This window comes from Salmo salar, chromosome ssa01 (genome assembly GCF_905237065.1).
Source record: "Salmo salar chromosome ssa01, Ssal_v3.1, whole genome shotgun sequence".
Classification (NCBI taxonomy): Eukaryota; Metazoa; Chordata; class Actinopteri; order Salmoniformes; family Salmonidae; genus Salmo; species Salmo salar.
In genome coordinates, this window is record NC_059442.1 from 130,636,286 (window position 1) to 130,663,586 (window position 27,301).

Consider the following 27,301-nt stretch of genomic DNA (forward strand, 5'->3'; position numbering starts at 1 on the left):
TGGGAGAAGCTATAGGGGGACGGGCTCATTGAAATGTCTGGAATGGAATCAATGGGACAGAGTCAAATGCTTTGTTTCCATGTGTTTGGTACCATTACATTGATTCCATTCCAGCCATTACAATGAGCCCATCCTCCTATAGCTCCTCCCATCAGCCTCCTCTGTGGCAGGGGGACGTTAAAAGCTCCCAGGAGAAGACAGTCAGTCAGTCAGTCAGTGATACACAAACTACACTAGAATGCCCATCTGCTGTGAGAGAGAACCCATCCTCTACCCAAACTGACAAGGTAGTCCAAGTACTTCCTCTCTGGTCTGTCCGATGACATGACACACATTACTCTAAAAGCCTGTTCTGTTCTAGCAGGAATCACCATGGTGACTCTCACCTTCTTTCACAAGCTCTCGCTCAGCCTTGACCCAGACGCCTACTATAAGCAACATGGGAGAAATTGTAATAGTTAGGCTACTGCCATGTACAGTATGGGTTACAACTGACTGTGGTCTTTATTCTGTTGTTCAGCTTGTCTTTAGTTTTGATTGCTTTCGGAGTACTCACTTACTGTATATTTTCTCTAACACGAAAGAAGTCCGTAGATAACATGGGCCCATAAATGATTGCACTATTACAATGGCTTTGATACTGTATCAAATGAGATTTTCGACTTCAAAGGTCATAATTGTTTGTGAAGTTTAGTTTACTGACAGTGGAACAACCATGCTAAATTAACTTCATTATATAAAGTATAGGCTTATCACACCATTGTATTATTTTGAATCTAATGCATCCAAATATGGGGCAAGGCATATTTCTCTTCAATGGCCCATGCAGGTGGGACTAAATGCCATTTAGTAAATGGTCTAAAGACATGGGGGCGTGACAAGTTGTTCTTAGTGTTCTGAGTGTGCACATTCGTTGCCTTAGAGTTCTAAATTTGGAGGGTGTCACCGCACTTTATGGTATTAAAGGCGTGCAGGAAGTGGCCTAGTTTTCACTGCAAACCACGGATCTTAAGAAGAGAGAGCAGTCTTCTTCTGTAGGTCTCAATGGGTAAGTACCATATTCATGTCAAATAAACAGAATTTAGCAGCCGATTATGTTAATAGTCTGTTTTATGGAAAGATCTATGGAACAGTGTTTTTCTTAGTGCAGCATCTTTCAAATCTATAAACTGTTATTGTTTAGCTATGTCCTTGGAAAGTCATGGATCACTTCTAAATAGGCCATGCTAATACCAGAAGCTAACTTCCTGGTCTACCAGCTATGTCTTTTATTAGGCTATTGGTCTTGGGACTACACAGGATGTGGATCAAACGACACTAGAAAGTAAGAAAGTAGTTAGTGCTATTACTGTGTAATATATATATCTATATTTTTTATGTTATTACACATGGTTGATATAGTGTATTAATCTCCGATGCATGTGATTTGGATACACACTGTAGAATACAGGACACATGGTGTTCTGTCTATAGGTCATAGTGGCACTCAGGATATTTTGTTTGTGTCCATTTCATTGTTCCATGGTGCTGGAGGTGGAAAGTCCCTCCAACACTCAGCACTGTGGCCCTGTTGGCTGATGGGCTAAAGGCATGAGGGTGTTGTCCAATCTGCAGCTCCGCCTCGCAGAGCGGGAAGTAGCTGCTCAGGCACGTCAGCCAATGTGGAGTGTGGGCCCTGAGACGAGGCCCTCCGGAAATGAGTCGATGCATCTGAGCAGGCAGGCAGTTCCTCAGACCACAGACAGACTGCCCCTGCAGGCTCTGTCTGTCTGGAGTATCAATCTATATATCTGTACAGCAGCACACTCTGGTGGTCTGTCCGTCTGTCCCTGTCTTCCATCTGACTCCGCGACCTGTCAGAGATAACATGGTAGCGAAAAGTGCCCTGCACCATCAATGGATGTGTCAGTAAGAAAAAAATATGTTGTTTCTCCTTGCAAGCGAGCCCAGTGTGAGAATGTGTTGGGAACGGGGTAGCATGTAAGTGGCCTAATTCTTTCTGACTTTCCTACCTACTTCCCTACCTACTTTCCTACCGAATTCCTTACCTCCTTTCCTACCGACTTTCCTAGCTACTTTCCTACCGACTCAGTTTCTGAGTATTTGGTGATGCAGTGAAAGATATTGATGATAAATACCCCTACTGGTGTGGAAGAGGATGGCAATGATTGTTTCAACTATCATCCTCTCCCAACAATTACTTTATGATGGGCAACAAACACACTGATATGTCATCAATTTAACTGCTGGACAGCTTATTTTATTGGGAGTTATAAATCAACGGTTATTCTGTGTGTTCAACTGTTTACATCCAACAAATGGTGTGCTAGTCATATTGAGTCCTGTTTACACGAAACAAGATCACATTCTCACAGGCACTCACAGTGCTTAATTTGTAAATTGGAAGGTGCCGGAAGAAAAAGTGAGCGTGAGATGGGGGTGACCTGGGGAGCATTGCATGAATATCATCACATTTGCGTAGTGGCACTTACAGAAGTTGCAAACATGGGGGGAAATAAATGTGGCCTGGGGTCCATGAAAATAAACGCATTTCATGCAATTCTACGTCCTTTTACATGACTGGAGACTTTGGCATAATCTTTTTTTAATGCTGCGTTCAAAACAACTGGGAACTCGGAGCTGGGAAATCTCCGACTTCTGACTTCAGTGCATTCAAGACAACTGGGAAATCGGGAAAAAACAAGCTCCGACTGGGAAAATTCGCTTTGAACGGTCATCCAACTCTGAATTTTTAAAGAGTTCCCAGTTGTCTTGAAAGCACCATAATACCACACAAATGATCGAAATGACAGACTACTTTGACACTGACAAACTGAGAATCTGAGATCAATGAAAACGACTTTGTCTTGAATCCATCAATAGCCTAGGCCTAGGTATGTGGAGATACATATTGTATGCCAGGAGCGCAACTTTCACTGGGGACAAATTATAAAATGTGGCAGTTTTATCATTGGAATGTGATACAAAACAAGGCAATGGTGTGCTTTAGGACCATGCAGACACCTCTGAGCAGTTGGGTAGGCTGTTTGGAGTGTTTATCCGAGTGGATAAAACAAATATATAATACTAATTATGTCCCCCCCCATTTCTAAAACCAAAGTTGCGCCCCTGTTGTATGCTACAATATGAGGAGGAAATGATAGTCCTAAAAATGCTTTCCAGTTTCACTGACTCACCCAATGATGTGCAGCTCACTAGCTGGTGATGGCATATGTGCTCGTGCCAAAAGCCTCTCTCTCGTTTTACTTGATCAAATACACTGCTCAAAAAAATAAAGGGAACACTTAAACAACACAATGTAACTCCAAGTCAATCACACTTCTGTGAAATCAAACTGTCCACTTAGGAAGCAACACTGATTGACAATACATTTCACATGCTGTTGTGCAAATGGAATAGACAACAGGTGGAAATTATAGGCAATTAGCAAGACACCCCCAATAAAGGAGTGGTTCTGCAGGTGGGGACCACAGACCACTTCTCAGTTCCTATGCTTCCTGGCTGATGTTTTGGTCACTTTTGAATGCTGGCGGTGCTTTCACTCTAGTGGTAGCATGAGACGGAGTCTACAACCCACACAAGTGGCTCATCCAGGATGGCACATCAATGCGAGCTGTGGCAAGAAGGTGTGCTGTGTCTGTCAGCGTAGTGTCCAGAGCATGGAGGCGCTACCAGGAGACAGGCCAGTACATCAGGAGATGTGGAGGAGGCCGTAGGAGGGCAACAACCCAGCAGCAGGACCGCTACCTCCGCCTTTGTGCAAGGAGGAGCAGGAGGAGCACTGCCAGAGCCCTGCAAAATGACCTCCAGCAGGCCACAAATGTGCATGTGTCTGCTCAAACGGTCAGAAACAGACTCCATGAGGGTGGTATGAGGGCCCGACGTCCACAGGTGGGGGTTGTGCTTACAGCCCAACACTGTGCAGGACGTTTGGCATTTGCCAGAGAACACCAAGATTGGCAAATTCGCCACTGGCGCCCTGTGCTCTTCACAGATGAAAGCAGGTTCACACTGAGCACATGTGACAGATGTGACAGAGTCTGGAGACGCCGTGGAGAATGTTCTGCTGCCTGCAACATCCTCCAGCATGACCGGTTTGGCGGTGGGTCAGTCATGGTGTGGGGTGGCATTTCTTTGGGGGGGGCCGCACAGCCCTCCATGTGCTCGCCAGAGGTAGCCTGACTGCCATTAGGTACCGAGATGAGATCCTCAGACCCCTTGTGAGACCATATGCTGGTGCGGTTGGCCCTGGGTTCCTCCTAATGCAAGACAACGCTAGACCTCATGTGGCTGGAGTGTGTCAGCAGTTCCTGCAAGAGGAAGGCATTGATGCTATGGACTGGCCCGCCCGTTCCCCAGACCTGAATCCAATTGAGCACATCTGGAACATCATGTCTCGCTCCATCCACCAACACCACGTTGCACCACAGACTGTCCAGGAGTTGGCGGATGCTTTAGTCCAGGTCTGGGAGGAGATCCCTCAGGAGACCATCCGCTACCTCATCAGGAGCATGCCCAGGCGTTGTAGGGAAGTCATACAGGCACGTGGAGGCCACACACACTACTGAGCCTCATTTTGACTTGTTTTAAGGAAATTACATCAAAGTTGGATCAGCCTGTAGTGTGGTTTTCCACTTTAATTTTGAGTGTGACTCCAAATACAGACCTCCATGGGTTGATAAATTGGATTTCCATTGATTATTTTTGTGTGATTTTGTTGTCAGCACATTCAACTATGTAAAGAAAAAAGTATTTAATAAGATTATTTCATTCATTCAGATCTAGGATGTGTTATTTTAGTGTTCCCTTTATTTTTTTGAGCAGTATATTTATCAAATATTTTGGTAGCCTACAGCTGACAGATTATAGTATTTTCTTTTCAGCAGGAGTGATTTGCTTCCCAACCTGTATTTTGCCGCGATTGTAGGCTATTTGAAATATTGCGAAAGGCATGTTTTGTCTGCATGCTGTTTGTTCACTGACAGATTTCTCAAGCGTAGGCTATGCCTGTAGGCTATGCCTTGTTATTGGGCTACACTCCACTAGGCTATTTTTAAAACAAGCTATTTATCCTCTGTGGTCAAATTTGAGGCTTTCTCATGGTGTAGTAGGCTATTCTGAATTATTTCATTAATTTCTGAACAGACAGCAGTAACTCTATAACTTTGGCAAATGTATTTAAATGTATCAGGCGTGCTGCAGCTCCGAACCCTTCGAGTGGCTATGATTCTATAAGGAAATAAATGAAGTGAAATGCTGGTGAGATGAGAGTTGCAGGCTCATGTCGACCAAAACGGAGAGGTGCTCAAATTAAAAAATACCACTCAAAAACTATATTTTGGTATTTGTTTCATTATTCCACTGTTAATACATTCCCAAAATGTATCATACCGTGACACTTTCTGTATTTTGAAAGTTCTATATCTTGAAAACTTGATTGCTGACATGTAACATTTTGGGACTGTATCAACAGTGGACTAATGAAACAAATACCAACAGGTAGTTTTTTAGTGGAATTTTCCTTTAAAGACATGTCCAACAGTTGTGAGTGTTGTACACCTGTGAGACTATGCTCGTCAACTTTCTTCATATGACTGTGGCGGATCCACCTGCAATTTGTTTTTGTTCACCAATAGCTGGGCAGACGTCTGCAAAACCAGAGATGTAATCATAAAGTTGAATTTGGTAACACTGTGGCTGGGACATGTACGTCAAAGGTTATGATACAGTTAGGATAGTGATCTTTTGCTCCCTGTACCTGTTATGAGTAGTCATTCAGAGAATGTGTCTCACAGTAGGTGAGAGTACACTGTGAATCGTTGACATTGTACTTTTGTTTCATTTAGTTTCTCCTCTAGAACCATGGGTTATGCTGAGTAGTTTTCCTGTGGATTGTTCGTGGCAGCAGTAGGAAGTAGGTTTGATTAATAACCTGTTATGTTATACCTGCCACTCCTGTTTACATTTCAGTTCCTGGTAAAAAGGAACTCTCCATTCCTGATTAGTGTCTCACTACTATGCCCAGCTTACTGTTATTTCTTTCTGATAGTGGATAGAACATTGAACATGTTTCAATGGTGGAAATTCAACATATTTTATAAAGGTTTGTCAATGTTGAAAATTGATTACCATGATAACATAATCCTGTGGTTGAAATGTTGCCCTTGATGACTTTTTGCAACTCCAAGGTATTTTCCACATAGATGCCCTTTAATAAGGTTTGTTATTAACTGCAATGAGTTAGGCATTATGCAAACTAAGGGACCATTCTGTTCATGCAGTCTTCCATTGTAAATAAGAGAGTAAAGTTCCTAATTTTACCTATCTGTCCTCTTTACAACCACACATATCCAAAACCACAAATAGTCAGAGCACGCGGTCAGGGTGAATACGTCCATAGGTCCCACACCCTGTATGCCTTTTGAACAGTGAGCTTTCCAGTGGAAACTACACAAACATCAGGTGGCAGCAGGACAGATAAAGACTGCTGTTGTCCTTTTAAGTCCACTTCGAGAAGACACCACAAACAGGTCAGAAATAACCAAGCCACCTTGCTGCGTCCAAAACACTCCAATCTGCTTGCCTCATCAGAGTCCAATTTAGACACTAAAGATAGGGAGCATAAACACATTTTGCAGGCATTTATAAACATTGAGTTGTTATTTTACCTGAAATGCACAAGGTCCTCTACTCCGACAATTAATCCACACATAAAACGGTCAACCGAAGCGTTTGTAGTTATCTCTCCTCCTTCCAGGCTTTTTCATCTTTGAACTTATATGGTGATTGGCATCTAAACTTTCATAGTATTACTACACCGACCGGCAACACAGTTCGTCTTTCAATCACCCACGTGGGTATAACCAATGAAGAGATGGCACGTGGGTACCTGCTTCTATAAACCAATGAGGAGATGGCAGAGGCAGGACTTGCAGCGCGATCTGCGTCAGAAATAGAAAGGAGTTCTATTTTAGCCCTTGGCAATGCAGACGCTCGTTGACGCTCGCGAGCAGTGTGGGTGCAATAATTGAATAACATAGATTTCTAAATGTATTTTGCACGCGACCAGCCTATTAGTGTGTTCTCTCCATTGCCCGCATGCTCAGGGAGAGCATTCAGACCCTCAAGAGAGGAATGAGCAGGAGGTAAGCTGCTGCTGGGGCACCCAGGTATTATGACTGGGGTTTTTGATTGGGTAGCAGACCTGTTGGCTGGGGTGTTTGTTTTTTGTTTGTTTGTTTCTAAGTCTACACTCTTAGAAAAAAAGGTGCTATCTAGAAGCAAAAAGGGTTCTTTGGCTGTGTTCACTTGAAGAACCCCTTTTGGTTCCATGTAGAACCCTTTCCACAGAGGGTCCTTCATGGAACCCAAAATAGTTCCACCTGGAACCAAAAAAAGATTATCCTATGGGGACAGCTGCAAGAACCCTTTTGGAACCCTTTTTTTTCTGAGAGTGTATGTAGAATTGTCATGGTGTTTCTTGTAACTTTCAAAGTGGAGAGAAAGTTATTGGGTCAGGATGTAAGATGCTTTCAAGGACTGAGGTGTTTCAAAGCTGTGATGGGAAGTTGTATTACTTCTTTTTGATTGTGGATATTTTGTTTACATGGTCCGAATTCTCAAGTCCTTGTGTCATTTGTTCATTGACATGTTGCTGTTTTGATGCAATCAGATTTAGAATTCACTGTCAGACTTGGGTTCAATGAGAAATGCAGCAGCTGAACTATTATTTTAGCATTGCATCTCAGAAATGTCAAGTTGGATATGTTCAGACCACTGCCAGCTCTGTGATGTGTAATGTGGTATTTGATGTGTTATTTCTCTCTCTCCCTGTCCTCCTCAGAAACATGGCTTCAGCAGAGAACTACTGGCCTGTCCCAATGAGGGCCATTGGGGCCCAGAACCTGCTCACCATGCCAGGAGGCGTGTGCCACTCTGGGTACCTCCACAAGAAGGGAGGGAGCCAGTTCAGCCTTATGAAGTGTGAGTAGCCCTACAGTACATAACATTACATTACATATATAACTTTCATGGCACATTAATGTGCACTGTACCAAGGGATTCTGGCAAAGGTCTGAGATGAGTTGCACTGCATACTTTCATCTCATCACAACGTTTAGTTCATCAGCCCTCGAGCGGGGTTGGAGATTCATCAAATTAGGAACAATATATGAAGTTTATTTCCAAAACGCGATATCCACCTATTTTTCACATTTGCTTTTTCATCAGAAATGATTGCTTATGGGTACCTTCATGTGTGTGTAAAATATTTCTGTTCTCAGATGTTTTATTAATAGATTTTAGATGAACTAAACGTAACGCTATATATTCATTTTTTATCTAGAATGGAATGTTCTTATCCTGTATTTGATATGTGATATGTGGTTGTCTCACCTAGCTATCTTAAGATGAATGTATTTACTGTAAGTCGCTCTGGATAAGAGCATCTGCTAAATGGCTAAAATGTCAAATGTAAATGTTTTACATACAGATCTCATATTACTGTTTTTAATTGATTCAAAAATAAATAAATATTGATGTCACAAATGTATCATTTGTACATTTCTTGTAGTTATTTGCTATATTTGACTGTATAAAACCTAGCAGTGCTTCTTATTTACCTGAGAGTGAGGCGGATATATAGCATTTTGCAAAACAAACTTGATTATTTGTCTCTGAAATGAAATCATCAAGTGATAGATTTTAAACAAATACATGTTTTCTTTAGTTTGTTTGTTTAACCTTTATTTAACTAGGCAAGTCACTTAAGAACAAATTCTTATTTACAATGACAGCCTACCCCGGCCAAACCCGAACGACGCTGGGCCAATTTGATGTCTCTCATTGAACGACCTCATGCCATGATTAGATATTGAAAGAACACACCAATCTCTTTCATCATTTCTTTAAACAATAAAGACTAAATTTACCAACATGTCTGAAAATGGATATATAGCATTTTAGAATGAAAGTCTTTATATTTGCTAGAGGTCCTCGATGCCTGCCATCGAGGACCTCTACAGGACCTCTACACCAGGCGGTGTCAGAGGGAGGCCCTAAAAATTGTCAAAGACCCCAGCCACCCCAGTCATAGACTGTTCTCTCTACTACCGCATGGCAAGCGGTACCGGAGTGCCAAGTCTAGGACAAAAAGGCTTCTCAACAGTTTTTACCCCCAAGCCATAAGACTCCTGAACAGGTAACCAAATGGTTACCCGGACTATTTGCATTGTGTGCCCCCCCCCCTCACCCCTCTTTTACGCTGCTGCTACTCTCTGTTTATCTTATATGCATATATAACAGTGTAGGTTCCGTCCCTCTCTTCGCCCCAACCTGGGCTCAAACCAGGGACCCTTGCACACATCAACAACTGACACCCACAAAGCATCGTTACCCATCGCGCCACAAAAGCCGCGGCCCATGCAACGCAAGGGGAACAACCACTTCAGGTCTCAGAGCGAGTGACGTCACTGATTGAAACGCTATTAGCGCGCACCACCGCAAACTAACTAGCCATTTCACATCAGTTACACTCACCCCCCTTTTGACCTCCTCCTTTTCCGCAGCAACCAATGATCCGGGTCAACAGCATCAATGTAACAGTGTAGGTTCCGTCCCTCTCTTCGCCCCAACCTGGGCTCGAACCAGGGACCCTTGCACACATCAACAACTGACACCCACGAAGCATCATTACCCATCGCGCCACAAAAGCCGCGGCCCTTGCAACGCAAGGGGAACAAACACTTCAGGTCTCAGAGCGAGTGACGTCACCGATTGAAACGCTATTAGCGCGCACCACCGCTAACTAACTAGCAATTTCACATCGGTTACACATAGTCACTTTAACTATACATTCATGTACATACTACCTCAATTGGCCTGACCAACCAGTGCTCCCGCACATTGGCTAACCGGGCTATCTGCATTGTGTCCCACCACCCGCCAACCCCTCTTTTTACGCTACTGCTACTCTCTGTTCATCATATATGCATAGTCACTTTAACCATATCTACATGTACATACTACCTCAATAAGCCTGACTAACCGGTGTCTGTACATAGCCTTGCTACTCTTATTTTCAAATGTATTTTTACTGTTGTTTTATTTCTTTACTTACCCACACACACACACACACACACACACACACACACACACACACACACACACACACACACACACACACACACACACACACACACACACACACACACACACACACCTTTTTTTTCGCACTATTGGTTAGAGCCTGTAAGTAAGCATTTCACTGTAAGGTCTACTACACCTGTTGTATTCGGCGCACGTGACAAATAAACTTTGATTTGATACCTAGGTTATTGTATGTGTGAGACCTTTCCTTACGTTATCTTTCTTTCTTACAGGGCCTCTTCGCTATATAATCATCCACAGGGGATGTGTGTATTATTTTAAGAGCAGTACCAGTCCTGCACCGCAAGGAGCTTTCTCTCTCAATGGCTACAACAGGTCGGTGTCCACTATTGTCATGCAGCTGTCAGACTTTGGACTTTGGCAAAACATGTTGGCATTCTCACATAGGCCTACATATGATTATCAATGTTTGAAATACAGCTGGCATTGTTCGTTGCAATCAGTTTTTATGCTGAGAAATCCTGATCAGACGAGAAAGTCTGCTGACAATGAAAGCATTTCTTAACTTCAGCGTCTCGTCCCGTTAGCGGGATCAAAATCCAGCGAAAAATCATATCGCCATTAGCATAACAAAATTTAATAATTTTTTTTTTTCATTTTTTTTTTCAAATTATATTGTTTTATAGATACACCTCTCCTGAATCGACCCACGTCGTCCGATTTCAAAAAGGTTTTACAGGAAAAGCAAATCATTAGATTATGTTAGAGGAGTCCATCGTAAAAAGCAGCAACATAGCCATTTTCCGACCAACCACATGCATCACAAATAACCAAAAAACAGCTAAATGCAGCACTAACCTTTTACAAACTTCATCAGATGACACACCTAGGACATCATGTTACACAATGCATGCATTCTTTTGTTCAATAAAATTCATATTTATATATGAAAACAGCATTTTACATCGGCGTCTGACGTTGACTAACTATTTTCCCGTCAAAAGCATCCGATGAAACAGTGCTACAATTTACTGAATTACTATTCGAAAACATGTTTAAAATGTAATATTGTCATTCTAAGATTTATAGATGAATATCTCTTGAAAGCACCTGTCATACCAGATTTAAAAATAACTTTACTGGGTAATCACACTTAGCGATAAAAGGGGATGCGATACTCAGAAAATGAGCTAGTAAATACAGCTCGGCGCCATCTTGGAACAATCGCATATCACATCTAATGTTGTATAATATTGTCAATAATCCCTTACCTTTAGTTGTCTTCATCAGAAAGCACTTCCAGGATTCCCAGGTCCACAACAGATGTATTTTCGGTCGAAAAAGTCCATCCTTTATGTTCCATTAGCTTGCTGTTGTTAGCGCGTCCGAAGGCTGTATCCAACTACTCTGCCGTGCGCGCCACAGCAGTTTCGAACTAATACATTTTTTTCACATTTAGGTTCGTTCAAACATGTCAAACGTTGTATAACATAAATCTTCAGGGCCTGTTTCAACAAGAGAGGCAATAAGATTCGAGGGGGATGATTTCATTGTGTTTCAAAACGTTTCCAAAGGTGGGGGTAGACAGGGCCGCCGGCGTCATAATGGTGATGGCCCTCCCCCTGTGACCAATTTCCAATGCGTCTCATTCACTGAGTTTGGACAGTAGAAGGCTCAAAACACTTTGTAAAGACTGGCGACATCTTGTGGAAGCAATAGGAAGTGCTCAATGAACGATATCTCACGGTGTGAATAATAGGCGACGACGTGAAGTTGAGTCCACAATTAAGAATTCCTCTTCCTGGTTCAATCGGTCTCGGGGTTTTGACTGCCATATGAGTTCTGTTATACTCACAGACACCATTCAAACAGTTTTAGAAACTTTAGGGTGTTTTCTATCCACAGGTATTAATTATATGCATATCCTAGCTTCTGAGTCTGATTAGTAGGCCGTTGAAAATGGGCACGAATTTTTTCCAAAATGCGCTGTGGCGCCCCCTATCCTAGGGTAACGTCAAGAGGATTATGTGTTGGTGTGCCACTTCCTGCTAAATGAGATCATCTCTATAAAGGTCATGAGTTTTTGCTTACGAATACCTAACACGGGGGGACTCATCATATTAATTCCTACATAGGTGAGTCAGTAATAGAGACGGCACTGTTAAACCATCTCTTTTCCATATTTGTTTGACATTTTGAAAAGTGAAAGTGGATACTGAGGAATCCTAGCCTGTGGTGATCCATTGAGTTCCTCCTCCTACTGCTTCCCCCTGAAGGCGCATGAGGCAGTACCATAGGGGTAGTGTTAGAACTGTGTAACTGTGTAATTACACATCTGGAGTCTCTTCTCTCTACTTTGGCCTTGCATAAATAGAGCTTTAATATAGCTATTTGACTGGTCTGTGACTCATTGAAAACCTTTCCCGGTCAAAGGAATAAAGCAACCTCACAGAGAGTTAACATACACAGGGAACTTTATTGCGGCTTGGCTGGGTTGTGTTTCGGAGGACGCGAGGTTCTCGACCTTCCCCTCTCCCGAGTCCGTACGGGAGTTGCAGCAATGGGACAAGACTGTAACTACCAATTGGATACCACGAAATTGGAGAGAAAATTGGGGAAATTGGGGAGAAGTTGGTAGTTTACATACACTTATGTTGGAGTCATTAAAACTTGTTTTTCAACCACTCCACAAATTTCTTGCTAACAATCTATAGTGTTGGCAAGTCGGTTAGGACATCTACTTTGTGCATGACACAAGTCATTTTTCCAACAATTGTTTACAGACAGATTATGTCACTTATAACTCACTGTATCACAATTCCAGTGGGTCAGAAGTTTACATACACTAAGTTGACTGTGCCTTTAAACAGCTTTGAAAATTCCAGAAAATGATGTCACGGCTTTAGAAACTTCTGATAGGCTAATTGACATCATTTGAGTCAATTGGAAGTATACCTGTGGATGTATTTCAAGGCCTACCTTCAAACTCAGTGCCTCTTTGCTTGACATCATGGGAAAATCAAAAGAAATCAGCCAAGACCTCAGAAAAAACATTGTAGACTTCCACAAGTCTGGTTCATCCTTGGGAGCAATTTCCAAACGCTGAAGGTACCATGTTCATCTGTACAAACAATAGTACGCAAGTATAAACACCATGGGACCACGCAGCCGTCATACCGCCCAGGAAGGAGACGCGTTCTGTCTCCTAGAGATGAACGTGCTTTGGTGCGAAAAGTGCAAATCAATCCCAGAACAACAGCAAAAGACCTTGTGAAGATGCTTTAGGAAACAGGTACAAAAGTATCTATATCCACAGTAAAACAAGTCCTATATCAACATTACCTGAAAGGCTGCTCAGCAAGGAAGAAGCCACTGCTCCAAAACCGCCATAAAAAAGCCAGATTACGGCGGTTTACAACTGCACATGGGGACAAAGATTGTAGTTTTTGGAGAAATGTCCTCTGGTCTGATGAAACAAAAATAGAACTGTTTGGCCATAATGACCATTGTTATGTTTGGAGGAAAAAGGGGGAGGCTTGCAAGCCGAAGAACACCATCCCAACCGTGAAGCATGGGGGTGGCAGCATCATGTTGTGGGGGTGCTTTGCTGCAGGAGGGACTGGTGCACTTCACAAAATAGATGGCATCATGAGGGCAGGGAAATTATGTGGATATATTGAAGCAACATCTCAAGACATCAGTCAGGAAGTTAAAGCTTGGTCGCAAATGGGTCTTCCAAATGGACAATGACCCCAAGCATACTTCCAAAGTTGTGGCAAAATGGCTTAAGGGCAACAAAGTCAAGGTATTGGAGTGGCCATCATAAAGCCCTGACCTCAATCCTATAGAACATTTGTGGGCAGAACTGAAAAAGTGTGTGCGAACAAGGAAGCCTACAAACCTGACTCAGTTACACAAGCTCTGTCAGGAGGAATGGGCCAAAATTCACCAAACTTATTGTGGGAAGCTTGTGGAAGGCTACCCGAAACATTTGATCCAAGTTAAACAATTTAAATGCAATGCTACCAAATACTAATTGAGTGTATGTAAACTTCTGACACAGTGGGAATGTGATGAAGGACAAAAAAGCTGACATTTCACATTCTTAATATAAAGTGGTGATCCTAACTGACCTAAGACAGGGAATTTTTACTAGGATTAAATGTCAGGAATTGTGAAACACTGAGTTTAAATGTATTTGTCTAAGGTGTATGTCAACTTCCGACTTCAACTAAAAATACATATAAACATATTACCTGAACATGCAACATTGTAAAAAAGGCCGGCCCTCTTAACCTGACTGGGTTTCAGACCTGTCAGTCACCTATCACAATTTCAACCATTCAGGGAGCTTGGGGAGTTTCTCCAGGGATCCGATCCGTGCACCTCATGCCAGAGCATGATCACCTGCTGTCTTGAGGGGATGCAAGTTGTGTAGTGACAGACTCTCCCATTCTGGTTTTCTATCTTGAAGTGTTGTGCTGCCATCGATCATAACCACAATCATATAAACATCTTCATATGGAAGCAGATGTGTCCGCACGTGTGTTTGTGTCTGTGGTGACAAAGTGTATAGATATGGGCCTTAACATCCAGTTCTGACAGGACAACACTATAGTGGGCAGAGCGTAATGAATCAGCAGAAGTTACTAGCGGGTGAGGGCAGATCCAGCCAATCGCTCAGACGAGCTCCTGCTAGCCGTTTGCACAAACAGAAATAACTCAGTAATAACGTTACAGGGAATAGCAATAGCAACTACTACCAACAGTAGTAGTAAACACCCACACATCTCTGCCATAACAACAGTAACCACGACTCTGCCCTCCGCAAGGGGGTTGTCTCTACAGCTGAGCAGCCTGGTACACTGAAACATGGCCAGACCAGCAGGCCCATACAGCTCCAACAGCACACAATATGACATAGACGGCATGAAATGTTTGTCACAGCAATAATGTGATAGTAATAGTTATAAATGAGTTAACCACTGATATGGTTTAACCTACGAAATGTGAAATCGGATTGGTCAGAGTGAGGAGGCTTACTGCACTGTGTTTTCCTATGTCTGTGTATCTATTACAATGTATGTGCATGTGGTCTTCTCCCCGGTGTGGTTTCAGTTTCTATTTCTCTCGTTGGCAGGGTGATGAGGGCAGCAGAAGAGACCACCTCCAGTAACGTGTTTCCCTTCAAAATCGTCCACTTCAGTAAGAAGCACCGGACCTATTGCTTCTCAGCAGCCAACGAGGAAGAGAGAAGGGTGAGGGGCGATATGTACAGAACCTCTCACATTCCTAGTAACATTACAGCAATACATAGATCACGTAAACCCGATTATTTTTGTCTACTAACAGAAATGGATGCGAAACCTGAGAAAAGAAATCGATCACTACAATGACAGAAGGGATTCACATATTCCAAAGTAAGTCAACACATCCCTTCACACAAGCATACCATCTGCAGTCACTTGCTCTTTCTGATAAATGGTAGACAGTTTGGCTCCGATTAACTTTCTGAGCATGCAGGTTTGATCTCGTAGGATATCGCTTGCTGTGTTACAAAAAGTACGAATGGGAGTCAGTGACTGCATGATCAGTGAATCAATTCAATAGAAGGTGATTGATGTGGCCCTCTCTCTGTTGACATAGTGACTCTGAAAGTGATGCGGACAGCTTCTATGGATCGATCGAGTGCCCCATGGACATAACCTATGCCCATGATGACCCAGGAGACAGTAAGTGACAGCACTCACAACATTGTTTCATACAATTAACTCTGTAGACAAACTTTTTTTTGTGTTTTCTTGCCTAGATTACATGTTAGAGGATGAAGAAGATGATGAGGATGAAGATGACTATGAAAAACCAGATAGCCCACCAACTTATAAAGGTACTAAATAATACATATCTTTGAGTTTGGTGCTGAAAGGTGCTATAACCGTGATAGACAGCCCTTGATGAGACTGGCATGTCATCACAATTAAAACTAATGGTCCCATTTGGCTCCATTTGAGACCATACACACACTACTGGTCAAAAGTATTAGAACACCTACTCATTCAAGGGTTTTTCTTTATTTTTACTATTTTCTGCATTGTAGAATAATAGTGAAGACATCAAGTCTATGAAGTAACACATGGAATCATGTAGTAACCCAAAAAGTGTTAAACATATCGAAATATATTTTATATTTGAGATTCCTCAAATAGCCACCCTTTGCCTTGATGACAGCTTTGCACACTCTTGGCATTCTCTCAACCAGCTTCACCTGGAATGCTTTTCCAACAGTCTTGAAGGAGTTCCCACATATGACGAGCACTTGTTGGCTGCTTTTCCTTAACTATGCAGTCCGACTCATCCTAAACCATCTCAATTGGGTTGAGGTTGGGTGATTGTGGAGGCCAGGTCATCTGATGTAGCACTCCATCACTCTCCTTCTTGATAAAATAGCCCTTATACAGCCTGGAGGTGTGTTGGGTCATTGTCCTGTTGAAAAACAAATGATAGTCCCACTAAGCCCAAACCAGATGGGATGGCGTATCGCTGCAGAATGCTGTGGTAGCCATGCTGGTTAAGTGTGCCTTGAATTCTAAATAAATCACAGACAGTGTCACCAGCAAAGCACCCCCACACTATAATATCTCCTCCTCCATGCTTTACGGTGGGAAATACACATGCAGAGATCATCTGTTCACCCACACCATGTCTCACAAAGACACGGCGGTTGGAACCCAAAATATCCAATTTGGACTCCAGACCGAAGGACAAATTTCCACAGATCTAATGTCCATTGCTCGTGTTTCTTGGCCCAAGCAAGTCTCTTCTTCTTATTGGTGTCCTTTAGAAGTGGTTTCTTTGCAGCAAATCGAACATGAAGGCCTGATTCACACAGTCTCTAAACAGTTGATGTTGAGATGTGTCCGTTACCTGAACTCTGTGAAGCATTTATTTGGGCTGCAATTTCTGAGGCTGGTAACTCTAATGAACTTATCCTCTGCAGCAGAGGTAACTTTGGGTCTTCCTTTCCTGTGGCCGTCCTCATGAGAGCCAGTTTCATCATAGCACTTGATGGTTTTTGCGACTGCACTTGAAGAAACGTTCAAAGTTCTTGACATTTTCCAGATTCACTGACCTTCATGTATTAAAGTAATAATGGACTGTAATTTCTCTTTGCTTATTTGAGCTGTTCTTGCCATAATATGGACTTTTACCAAATAGGGCTATTTTCTGTATATATTTTCTGTATATATATTATTTCCTAGTTGTGACCTAGTTGTGACCTCTTCACTATTATTCTACAATGTAGAAAATAGTAAAAATGAAGAAAAACCCTTGAATGAGTAGGTGTTCTAAAACTTTCCAGATGTATACAATGCATCTGGAAGGTATTCAGACCCCATGACTTTTTGCACATTTTGTTACGTTACAGCCTTATTCTAAAATGTATTAAATAGTTTTTTCCCCTCATCAATCTACACAATACAGTGAGGGAAAAAAGTATTTGATCCCCTGCTGATTTTGTACGTTTGCCCACTGACAAAGAAATGATCAGTCTATAACTTTAATGGTAGGTTTATTTGAACAGTGAGAGACAGAATAAGAACAAAAAAATCCAGAAAAACGCATGTCAAAAATAATATAAATTGATTTGCATTTTAATGAGGGAAATAAGTATTTGACCCCCTCTCAATCAGAAAGATTTCTGGCTCCCAGGTGTCTTTTATACAGGTAACGAGCTGAGATTAGGAGCACACTCTTAAAGGGAGTGCTCCTAATCTCAGCTTGTTACCTGTATAAAAGACACCTGTCCACAGAAGCAATCAATCAATCAGATTCCAAACTCTCCACCATGGCCAAGACCAAAGAGCTCTCCAAGGATGTCAGGGACAAGATTGTAGACCTACACAAGGCTGGAATGGGCTACAAGACCATCGCCAAGCAGCTTGGTGAGAAGGTGACAACAGTTGGTGTGATTATTCGCAAATGGAAGAAACATAAAATAACTGTCAATCTCCCTCGGCCTGGGGCTCCATGCAAGATCTCACCTTGTGAAGTTGCAATGATCATGAGAACGGTGAGGAATCAGCCCAGAACTACACGGGAGGATCTTGTCGATGATCAAGGCAGCTGGGACCATAGTCACCAAGAAAACAATTGGTAATTGTCACGGAAAATGTCGTACTGGAGAGAAGAGGACCAAGGCGCAGCGAGACTGTGAATACTCATACTTTAATAGACTCAAGTAAGGCATCCACAGGAAACCAATAACACGACAGCAACAGTTTGCAGGCTAACAAACGCAGTGCAAAACAGCCACCCACAAACCCCAGTGACAAACAACTCCTACATATATGACTCCCAATCAGGAACAACGATTCCCAGCTGTTCCTGATCAGGAGTCACAAGACACACACAAGACTGCCACGTCCTGACCCCCAAACTACTACACCAGCTCCATCTGCTGGTCAGGACGTGACAGTACCCCCCCCTCAAGGTGCAGACCCCGGAATGCACCTAACCACAACAACAAAAAACCACCAACAAACAAAATCCCCAACAAAACCCATAAACAGTAACCCTAAACAATAAGGGAGGGAAGGGAGGGTGGCTGCCGTCAACGACGGCACTGTGCTACACCCTCCCTCCCCAACCCACCTATCCTGGAGGCGGCTCAGGCTCTGGCCGTTCCGGGCAGTCGGGCCACTCTGGCAGCTCGGGGCAGTCGGGGCAGTCTGGCAGCTCGGGACATTCTGGGCAGTCTGGCAGCTCGGGACATTCTGGGCAGTCTGGCAGCTCGGGACATTCTGGGCAGTCTGGCAGCTCGGGGCAGTCTGGCAGCTCGGGGCAGTCTGGCAGCTCGGGACAGTCTGGGCAGTCTGGCAGCTCGGGACAGTCTGGCAGCTCGGGACAGTCTGGCAGCTCCGGCAGTTCAGCGCAGTCTGGCCACTCCGGCAGTTCAGCGCAGTCTGGCCACTCCGGCAGTTCAGGGCAGTCTGGCCACTCCGGCAGTTCAGGGCAGTCTGGCCACTCCGGCAGTTCAGGGCAGTCTGGCCACTCCGGCAGTTCAGCGCAGTCTGGCCACTCCGGCAGTTCAGCGCAGTCTGGCCACTCCGGCAGTTCAGCGCAGTCTGGCCACTCCGGCAGTTCAGCGCAGTCTGGCCACTCCGGCAGTTCAGCGCAGTCTGGCCACTCCGGCAGTTCAGCGCAGTCTGACCTCTCTGGCGACTGTTGACTGGCGGGCAGCTCTGACGACTGTTGACTGGCGGGCAGCTCTGACGACTGTTGACTGGCGGGCAGCTCTGACGACTGTTGACTGGCGGGCAGCTCTGACGACTGTTGACTGGCGGGCAGCTCTGACGACTGTTGACTGGCGGGCAGCTCTGACGACTGTTGACTGGCGGGCAGCTCTGACGACTGTTGACTGGCGGGCAGCTCTGACGACTGTTGACTGGCGGGCAGCTCTGGTGATGGTTGACTGGCGGGCAGCTCTGGTGATGGTTGACTGGCGGGCAGCACTGACGACTGTTGACTGGCGGGCAGATCTGACGACTGTTGACTGGCGGGCAGCTCTGGCGACTGTTGACTGGCGAGGCTGGGTTCATGCACTTGAAGCCTGGTGCGTGGTGCTGGTACTGGGCGTACCAGATTGTGAACACGCACCTCCATGCTAGTGCGGGGAGCTGGCCTGGGGCTCCATTCTTGCCCCGCAAAACTCCCCTTGTGCCCCCCCTAAATAATTATTGGGGGTGCCTCTCGTTCTCCCTTACCTCGCCAGCCTTCTTCCGCTGCTTGGTCCTGTGTTGGTGGGTGGTTCTGTCACGGAAAATGTCGTACTCGTCACGGAAAATGTCGTACTGGAGAGAAGAGGACCAAGGCGCAGCGAGACTGTGAATACTCATACTTTAATAGACTCAAGTAAGGCATCCACAGGAAACCAATAACACGACAGCAACAGTTTGCAGGCTAACAAACGCAGTGCAAAACAGCCACCCACAAACCCCAGTGACAAACAACTCCTACATATATGACTCCCAATCAGGAACAACGATTCCCAGCTGTTCCTGATCAGGAGTCACAAGACACACACAAGACTGCCACGTCCTGACCCCCAAACTACTACACCAGCTCCATCTGCTGGTCAGGACGTGACAGTAATACACTACGCCGTGAAGGACTGAAATCCTGCAGCGCCCGCAAGGTCCCACTGCTCAAGAAAGCACATATACATGCCCGTCTGAAGTTTGCCAATGAACATCTGAATGATTCAGAGGACAACTGGGTGAAAGTGTTGTGGTCAGATGAGACCAAAATAGAGCTTTTTGGCATCAACTCAACTCGCCGTGTTTGGAGGAGGGGGAATAATGACTATGACCCCAAGAACACCATCCCCACCGTCAAACATGGAGGTGGAAACATTATGCTTTGGGGGTGTTTTTCTGCTAAGGGGACAGGACAACTTCACCGCATCAAAGGGACAATGGACGGGGCCATGTACTGTCAAATCTTGGGTGAGAACCTCCTTTCCCTCATTAACCTTTCCCTCATTAAAATGCAAATCATTTTATAACATTTTTGACATGTGTTTTTCTGGATTTTTTTGTTGTTATTCTGTCTCTCACTGTTCAAATAAACCTACCATTAAAATTATAGACTGATCATTTCTTTGTCAGTGGGCAAACGTACAAAATCAGCAGGGGATCAAATACTTTTTCCCCTCACTGTATACCCCATGACACAGTAAAAACTGTTTTTTTATGAAACAAAATAGCAAATTTATAAAAAAGAAAACATTTAAATATGACATTTACCTAAGTATTCTGAACCTTTACTCAGTACTTTGTTGAAGCACCTTTGGCAGTGATTATAGCGTTGAGTCTTCTTGGGTATGACCCTACAAGCTTGGCACACCTGTATTTGGAGAGTTTCTCCCATTCTCCTCAGCAGATCCTCTCAAGCTCTGTCAGGGACACTCAAGGACATTCAGAGATTTTTCCTGAAGCCTGTCCTGCGTTTTCTTGGCTGTGTGCTTAGGGTCGTTATTCTGTTGGAAGGTGAACCTTCACCCCAGTCTGAGGTCCTGAGCGCTTTGGAGCAGGTTTTCATCAAGGATCTCTGTACTTTGCTCTGTTCATCTTTCCCTCGATCCTGACTAGTCTCCCAGTCCCTGCCGCTTTCCTCCAGACTTGACGCTTGGCATTCAGGCCAAAGAGTTCAATCTTGGTTTCATCGGACCAGAGAATCTTGTTTCCCATGGTCTGACAGTCTTTAGGTGCCTTTTGACAAACTCCAAGTGGGCTGTCATGTGCCTTTTACTGAGGAGTGGCTTCCGTCTGGCCACTCTACCATAAAGGCCTGATTGGTGGAGTGCTGCATAGATGGTTGTCCTTCTGGGAGGTTCTCCCATCTCCAATGAGGAACTCTGGAGCTCTGTCAGAGTGACCATCGAATTCTTGGTCACCTCCCTGACCAAGGCCCTTCTCCCCCGAATTCTCAGTTTGGCCGGGTGGCCAGCTCTTGGAAGAGACTTGGTGGTTCCAAACTTCTTCCATTTAAGAATGATTGAAGCCACTGTGTTCTTGGGGACCTTCAACGCTGCAAACATTTTTTGGTACCCTTCCCCAGATTTGTGCCTCCACATAATCCTGTCTCAGAGCTCTATGGACAATTCCTTCGACCTCATGGCTTGGTTGTTGCTCTAACATGCACTGTCAACTGTGGGTCCTTATATAGACAGATGTGTGCCTTTCCAAATCATGTCCAAACAATTTAATTTACCACAGGCGGACTCCAGTCAAGTTGTAGAAACATCTCAAGGATGATCGATGGAAACAGGGTGCACCTGAGCTCAATTTCGAGTCACATAGCAAAGGGTTTGTATACTTATGTAAATCATTTTCTTTTTAATACATTTGCAGACATTTCGAAAAACCTGTTTTCACTTTGTCTTTATGGGGTATTGTGTGTAGATTGATGAGAATTTGTATTTATTTAATCCATTTTAGAAGAAGGCTGTAACTAAACAAAAAGTGGAAAAAGTCAAGGGGTCTGAATACTTTCCGAATGCACTGTATCTATAGCTAAACGATAACTACCACTGAAACAACATTGTCTCTCAACTCTCAACAAAGTTGTCAGCAATTTAGGAAGTACATGTTTCCTACTGTTTCTAGTAACTATCACTGAATATCTTATTTTTTTTTTACTATTGAAGGAAGACTAACTGTCCCACCACCATCATACCATCCTCCTCCACTCCCATGCCAGTTTAGACAAGAATCAATGTCAGGATCCTGCAAAGGTCTCCCCCAACCTGCCCCTGTCCCCAACAGGACCCTCTCCAGCCCCCTTCCAAAGAAAATGTCCCCGCTCTTACCTCGACCCAAGCTGGGTGAGGTCGGCCACAACCACCATGGACACAAGGACGTCCCAAATAAGGACAGCCCAGAGAGAAGTGTGAGGGGCCCTAAGGCCCCTCATCCCACTCACATTGCCAGCCTACAGAAGCAGATGATGATGGGGAAGACGTCCATCTCCACCCTACCTGGGGGGGACCACAGAGACAAGAAGCCCCATGCTCCAGTGACCCTCAAGTCTCCCGCCACCCTGCCCATCTGCATCAACCTGGAAAGGCAAATGGGGCTGAATCCTAGTCCACCTGGTTGCCATGGCAACACACCCAGTCACATCCCAAGTGTGCCAAACTACTGCCACAGCACTAGGCCAACACCAGATCTCCCACCACAGCCCTCGCCAGCACTGAACCACAAGCTTGGACCGTACAAGCCACCCCTCCTAACGAAACCTCCATGTCCGGCAACCATGCCTAAACGACCAAGAGGGTCAGCACAGTAAGTGTCTGCAAAGGCTTTAATTTTTGCTCTGAAAACTACAGTTTGATTTCAAGGTTGTTATATTGTAATCATGCAAAAATGTAAAGCACCGTTTAAGATGAAGGTTAAAACACCCACTTCTTCTCAGAAGATCCCCTCCAGATGGACTAAGCTCCCAAACCTCAGTGGACCAGGTGCCTGCCTCTTTAAGAAAGAACAGGGATCCATCCAAGTATATTGACGATGACTCTGATGAAGACTATGAGAATGTAAGCGGCCATATTCTCCATCAACTATCACTCTTGTGTACACAGGCTACAAGAGAAACACACATCGGTTAGGTTTTGTGTTTAGTTTAGTGTCTTTACTCAGTGGTGCGTGCATGCCCTTGTTTCACCACAAATTCCATAATCTCATCGCACAGTCATGTTCAGTGTACTACAGATTAGTCTTGGCCTGCTGACACAATTCTAACTTCCTTATGTCTGTTGTTGTTGTTTTCGACAAATGTTTCTGACCTCAGGTTCAATTACCAGATTCTGTGTTTGTGGACATAACAGAAACAAGCAGTGTTGAAAAGTAAGACAATAAATGATTTCTGTATTGAACATTTGTTAAATCCAACTTGTTCCTTTTTGTGTAACAGTCTTTAGCGCCCACTAATGTTCGATCAGGGAATCTCTTTCTGATAATCATGTCTCTGTTTTCTCTTGGAAGAAGAGCATAACACGTCTGAATGCAGTCTTACTAAAATACATTATTATTGTGCTTTAATTGCAGGATGTTTATGGAAAGCTCCAGTTCACCGCAGGATGGTCTCTACTGCTTCAGGAACTCAGCATCAAAGACATCAAAGGTACAACATGTGCATGTTGTGATGCAGAAACATCTAGGGATTCACCACACATCATACAATGAATATTAAAAAGAAACTGCTTTAGTAAATCATGTACATTTGTTCTCATTGAATCAGGTGCTGGTGGTGTGGGATGTGGATCTGTGCAAGGCCAGAAATTACAGGCTCTTTGAGGAGGTCAGAACCACTGTCTTTACTTTCTGTCTACCCATGCCCGTAACTACACACGGGCACACAGAGGTCCGGTCATCTTTTATAATTAGAAGAAAAAAATGGATAATAAAAATATATATTTTGTACACAATAAAGAAAATCAATTACGGGTCAACATCTAAATATTGCCCCAGCGTTGATCAAAGCTCAGGACGTTGATCCAGGCTTGTTATGTTCGCCTGTGTCCCCCTGGATTTGCCTCCCGGATAAGCCTTTTTAGCAGCACGTTCACTACTCTCTCAAATGGCCTGAGACGAGAAACTAACTACCCCAGATCGGAGTACCCTCGAGTAGGCAACTAAAGACCCTGCAGACAGCGTGTTTGCGAGATACCAAAATAAATGTTAAAACCACCCGCGTTTTAAAAGCATCCCGCGACTCCTGCCGTGTCTACAGACATCCCCCGAACAAACAGAAAATGAATCTCAGAGAATGAGTGCACAACTGGTAAATAGTCGCTTATAGATGTCAGTCGATCAGGTGGCTAACTGCCGGCACACACTTCTATTGCAGTAACGTTGAAGGCTCTGGCTAGTACTACTTAGCCAGCTAGAAGGATGAATTAAGAAGCTAACGTTAAAAGGAGCCAACTTCAGCAGGAGCAAAAAATACGCTAGCCTACAAAGTTCTCATAAAAACTTTGCTTTATAGAGAGTAGGCTCCTGAGACAGACAGTGATGTGGCGCTTAGTGGTGAGGCTGAGGCAGGCTGCAATGCATGCAGGAGGAAGCAGAGGAGACAGAGAGAGAGGAGCAGAGAGGTTAGTACAGTGGTTCCCAAACTTGGGGTCGGGCCCCCATGTGGGGTCCCCTGAGACAATCGGTACTAATTTTATCAACTAGGAACTTGAAGAAAAAAAAGATGTTTCAATATGAACATCTCCACATAGCCTATCTTCCCTATAGGCCGACATTAAAATGCTAACAGTACAGTTCTAAAAATGTCATACGTCGCTGATGCCACATGTCAGTGTGAATCATTTCTCATATTTCCTCCCTTTCAGGGGAAGAACATTACAGTAGCTAACAGGCTATGTGTTTGTAGATCGACTGAGGGGAATTAACCTACAGCAGCCAAGGTGATAATGGCTGGGATCCTTTTTGCTTGCTTTTGTTGTTCTCCAAATAGCATTTTCAAGTTTTTTAATTGTATAGAAATTAAGCTACCGGACCTCACTAAAACTCAAACCTTGGTTAAGGCCGTGTCTACCATGTCGATTGTCTGACTAAATCAATAATAAAAGAAGGATTCCAGTACCATATCTGTCTTGTTTGATGTGAACTTCAATGTGTTTATGGTTTAGGACTCCCGGGTGTTCCTGGAGTTTGAGATGACATTTGCCTCCCTGTCAGCCCTAGTGGAGCACTACCATAGCCACCCTCTTCCCAATCACGACTCTCTGTGTCTGCAGCAGCCATATCGTTACATCATGCCCAGATGACCATGTCCTGACTCTGCATGAGTCCATTGCCTCATCCGCTCTCCTTTTGGGCGTCTAATACGGTTCTGCCACTGTCATGAATTACAGTGAAAACCTGCTGTGGTAGCAACAAAATGACACTGCCCCCTGTAGGGCAAGTCAGATTGTTGCATTTCTGTAACTAAGCCTGAGTATTTGTTGGAATGATTCTGATGAGCGTCATGGCATGAGACCTAGCCCTAAACAACGTTTGGGCAGAGGTGCAACGAGTGCACATGGTTGCAGTTGTGAAGAAAATATGGTATCTGTGAGGAGGACAATGAGCTCTATATACAGAACAAAGTTGTATTATGTGAGGACTACTGCAGGACTAGTACTCTAAAGGTCTGTCATTACACTGGATAGCACTGCTGTAGTGTTGTTCAGAATACAAGCAAATGTGAAGATTTGTGGGTTGACTGCACATTAATGTCAGAATATTAAGCACTGGTTTTCCATTACGCATTGAGGACCAATTATGTGTAAATCACTTATTTATTCCATAAAGTTTATGAAATATATCATATTATCTTCAGAAAAAAAGTTATATTTTAAAATGCTTAGATAATGATGACTGTGAAATAAATATGGTGCAAAAAAACCTATGCTATCAAACTGTCCACACATCCTATTGCACTGTACAGAACTGTCAATTTGTGATATGTAAATTAAATGTATTGTAAAAAATTATTTTGTCGAATTCTTTCTGATTATATTGGTTTTTGTGTGTAACTGGATAACAGCAGAGGGCAGGTGAAGATTCCATTGGGTGGCGCTGTTTGGTGCCGTGCCATGTAACTGGGGCGGCAGGTAACCTAGTGGTTAGAGCGTTGAACTAGTAAGAGAAAGGTTGCAAGATCAAATCCCCGAGCTGACAAGGTAAAAATTCTGTCGTTCTGCCTCTGAACAAGGCAGTTAACCCACTGTTCTTAGGCCATCATTGAAAATAAGAATTTGTTCTTAACTGACTTGCCTGGTAAAATAAAAAAACATAGACCCTACAGTTTTTACAAATTATTAAAAAATAGTCAGGGTATGACTCAATTTATGTTGAGTCACAGACAATAATGAACATCCACATAATTAGAAGTATACTTTGTTCAGTAGAAAGTATTTAAGGTGAAATCATAGCTCCTATCACTTCACCCCTTACCTACATGTACATATTACCTCAATTACCTCGAATAACCTGTACCTGCTGCACATTGACTTGGTACCGGTACCCCCTGTATATAGCCTCGTTATTGTTATTTTATTGTTGCTCTTTTCTTTTTTTACTGTAGATTTGATTTAGATATTTCTATGTTGTAATCTTGTGTCGTGTGTTCTGTTCTCCAGCCCAGAGGGCACGTGCAGCAAAATCACACAGAGATCACTCACTGATAGTGATGAGCAGACACTGGTTCAGATAAAAGCCTCCCAAAGGAATGCTTGATACAGCAGCAACACAAGCAGCAGAGACGCTGGTTCGTTAAACATGCATACTAAGTAAATCATTATAATGGTATCGTGATTAATATTCAATATTCCCCCGTCTTACTCAGAGAGGAGAATTATATAACAATGTCTCTATCAGACCTTGACAGGGAAGGATGCCAGGAGATTCAGCGCTCTAGCTAAATCACTTCTTATCTCTGTCTGTTGTCTTTTCTCCCCCTCCCTCCTCTACTCTGCCACAGCCATATCACCACCAGCATCACCACGTTATCAGCACAGGATATTAGTGCACTGTTCTTCAACTGGTTCATTAAATGGGATTCAGCGAGAACGAACACTAATGCAAATTGGAATTTTTGAAGGCAGGATTACGAGACTCGA

At 43.7% G+C, this 27,301-nt stretch overlaps 1 protein-coding gene across 3 annotated transcripts; it reads left to right on the forward strand.

Annotated features, from left to right (window-relative positions):
* The first annotated feature begins 894 nt into the window (after positions 1-894).
* Positions 895-26,173, forward strand: LOC106563413 (SH3 domain-binding protein 2). 3 transcript variants are annotated; one of them, XM_014128983.2, is made up of 14 exons: positions 895-1,048; positions 7,865-8,004; positions 10,401-10,503; positions 15,269-15,386; positions 15,481-15,548; positions 15,775-15,860; positions 15,938-16,015; positions 22,337-22,973; positions 23,104-23,224; positions 23,479-23,534; positions 23,736-23,811; positions 23,929-23,988; positions 25,028-25,102; positions 25,328-25,603. In XM_014128983.2, exons 2-13 carry the CDS (start codon positions 7,869-7,871, stop codon positions 25,085-25,087), a joined length of 1,599 nt encoding a protein of 532 aa, XP_013984458.1. In that variant the 5' UTR covers positions 895-1,048; positions 7,865-7,868; the 3' UTR covers positions 25,088-25,102; positions 25,328-25,603. The 3 variants fall into 3 exon arrangements, with proteins under 3 accessions (XP_013984458.1, XP_013984441.1, XP_013984449.1); XM_014128966.2 differs by lacking the exon at positions 25,028-25,102 and having other exon boundaries at positions 25,328-26,173; XM_014128974.2 differs by lacking the exon at positions 25,028-25,102 and having other exon boundaries at positions 23,107-23,224; positions 25,328-26,173.
* The last annotated feature ends 1,128 nt before the right edge of the window (positions 26,174-27,301 follow it).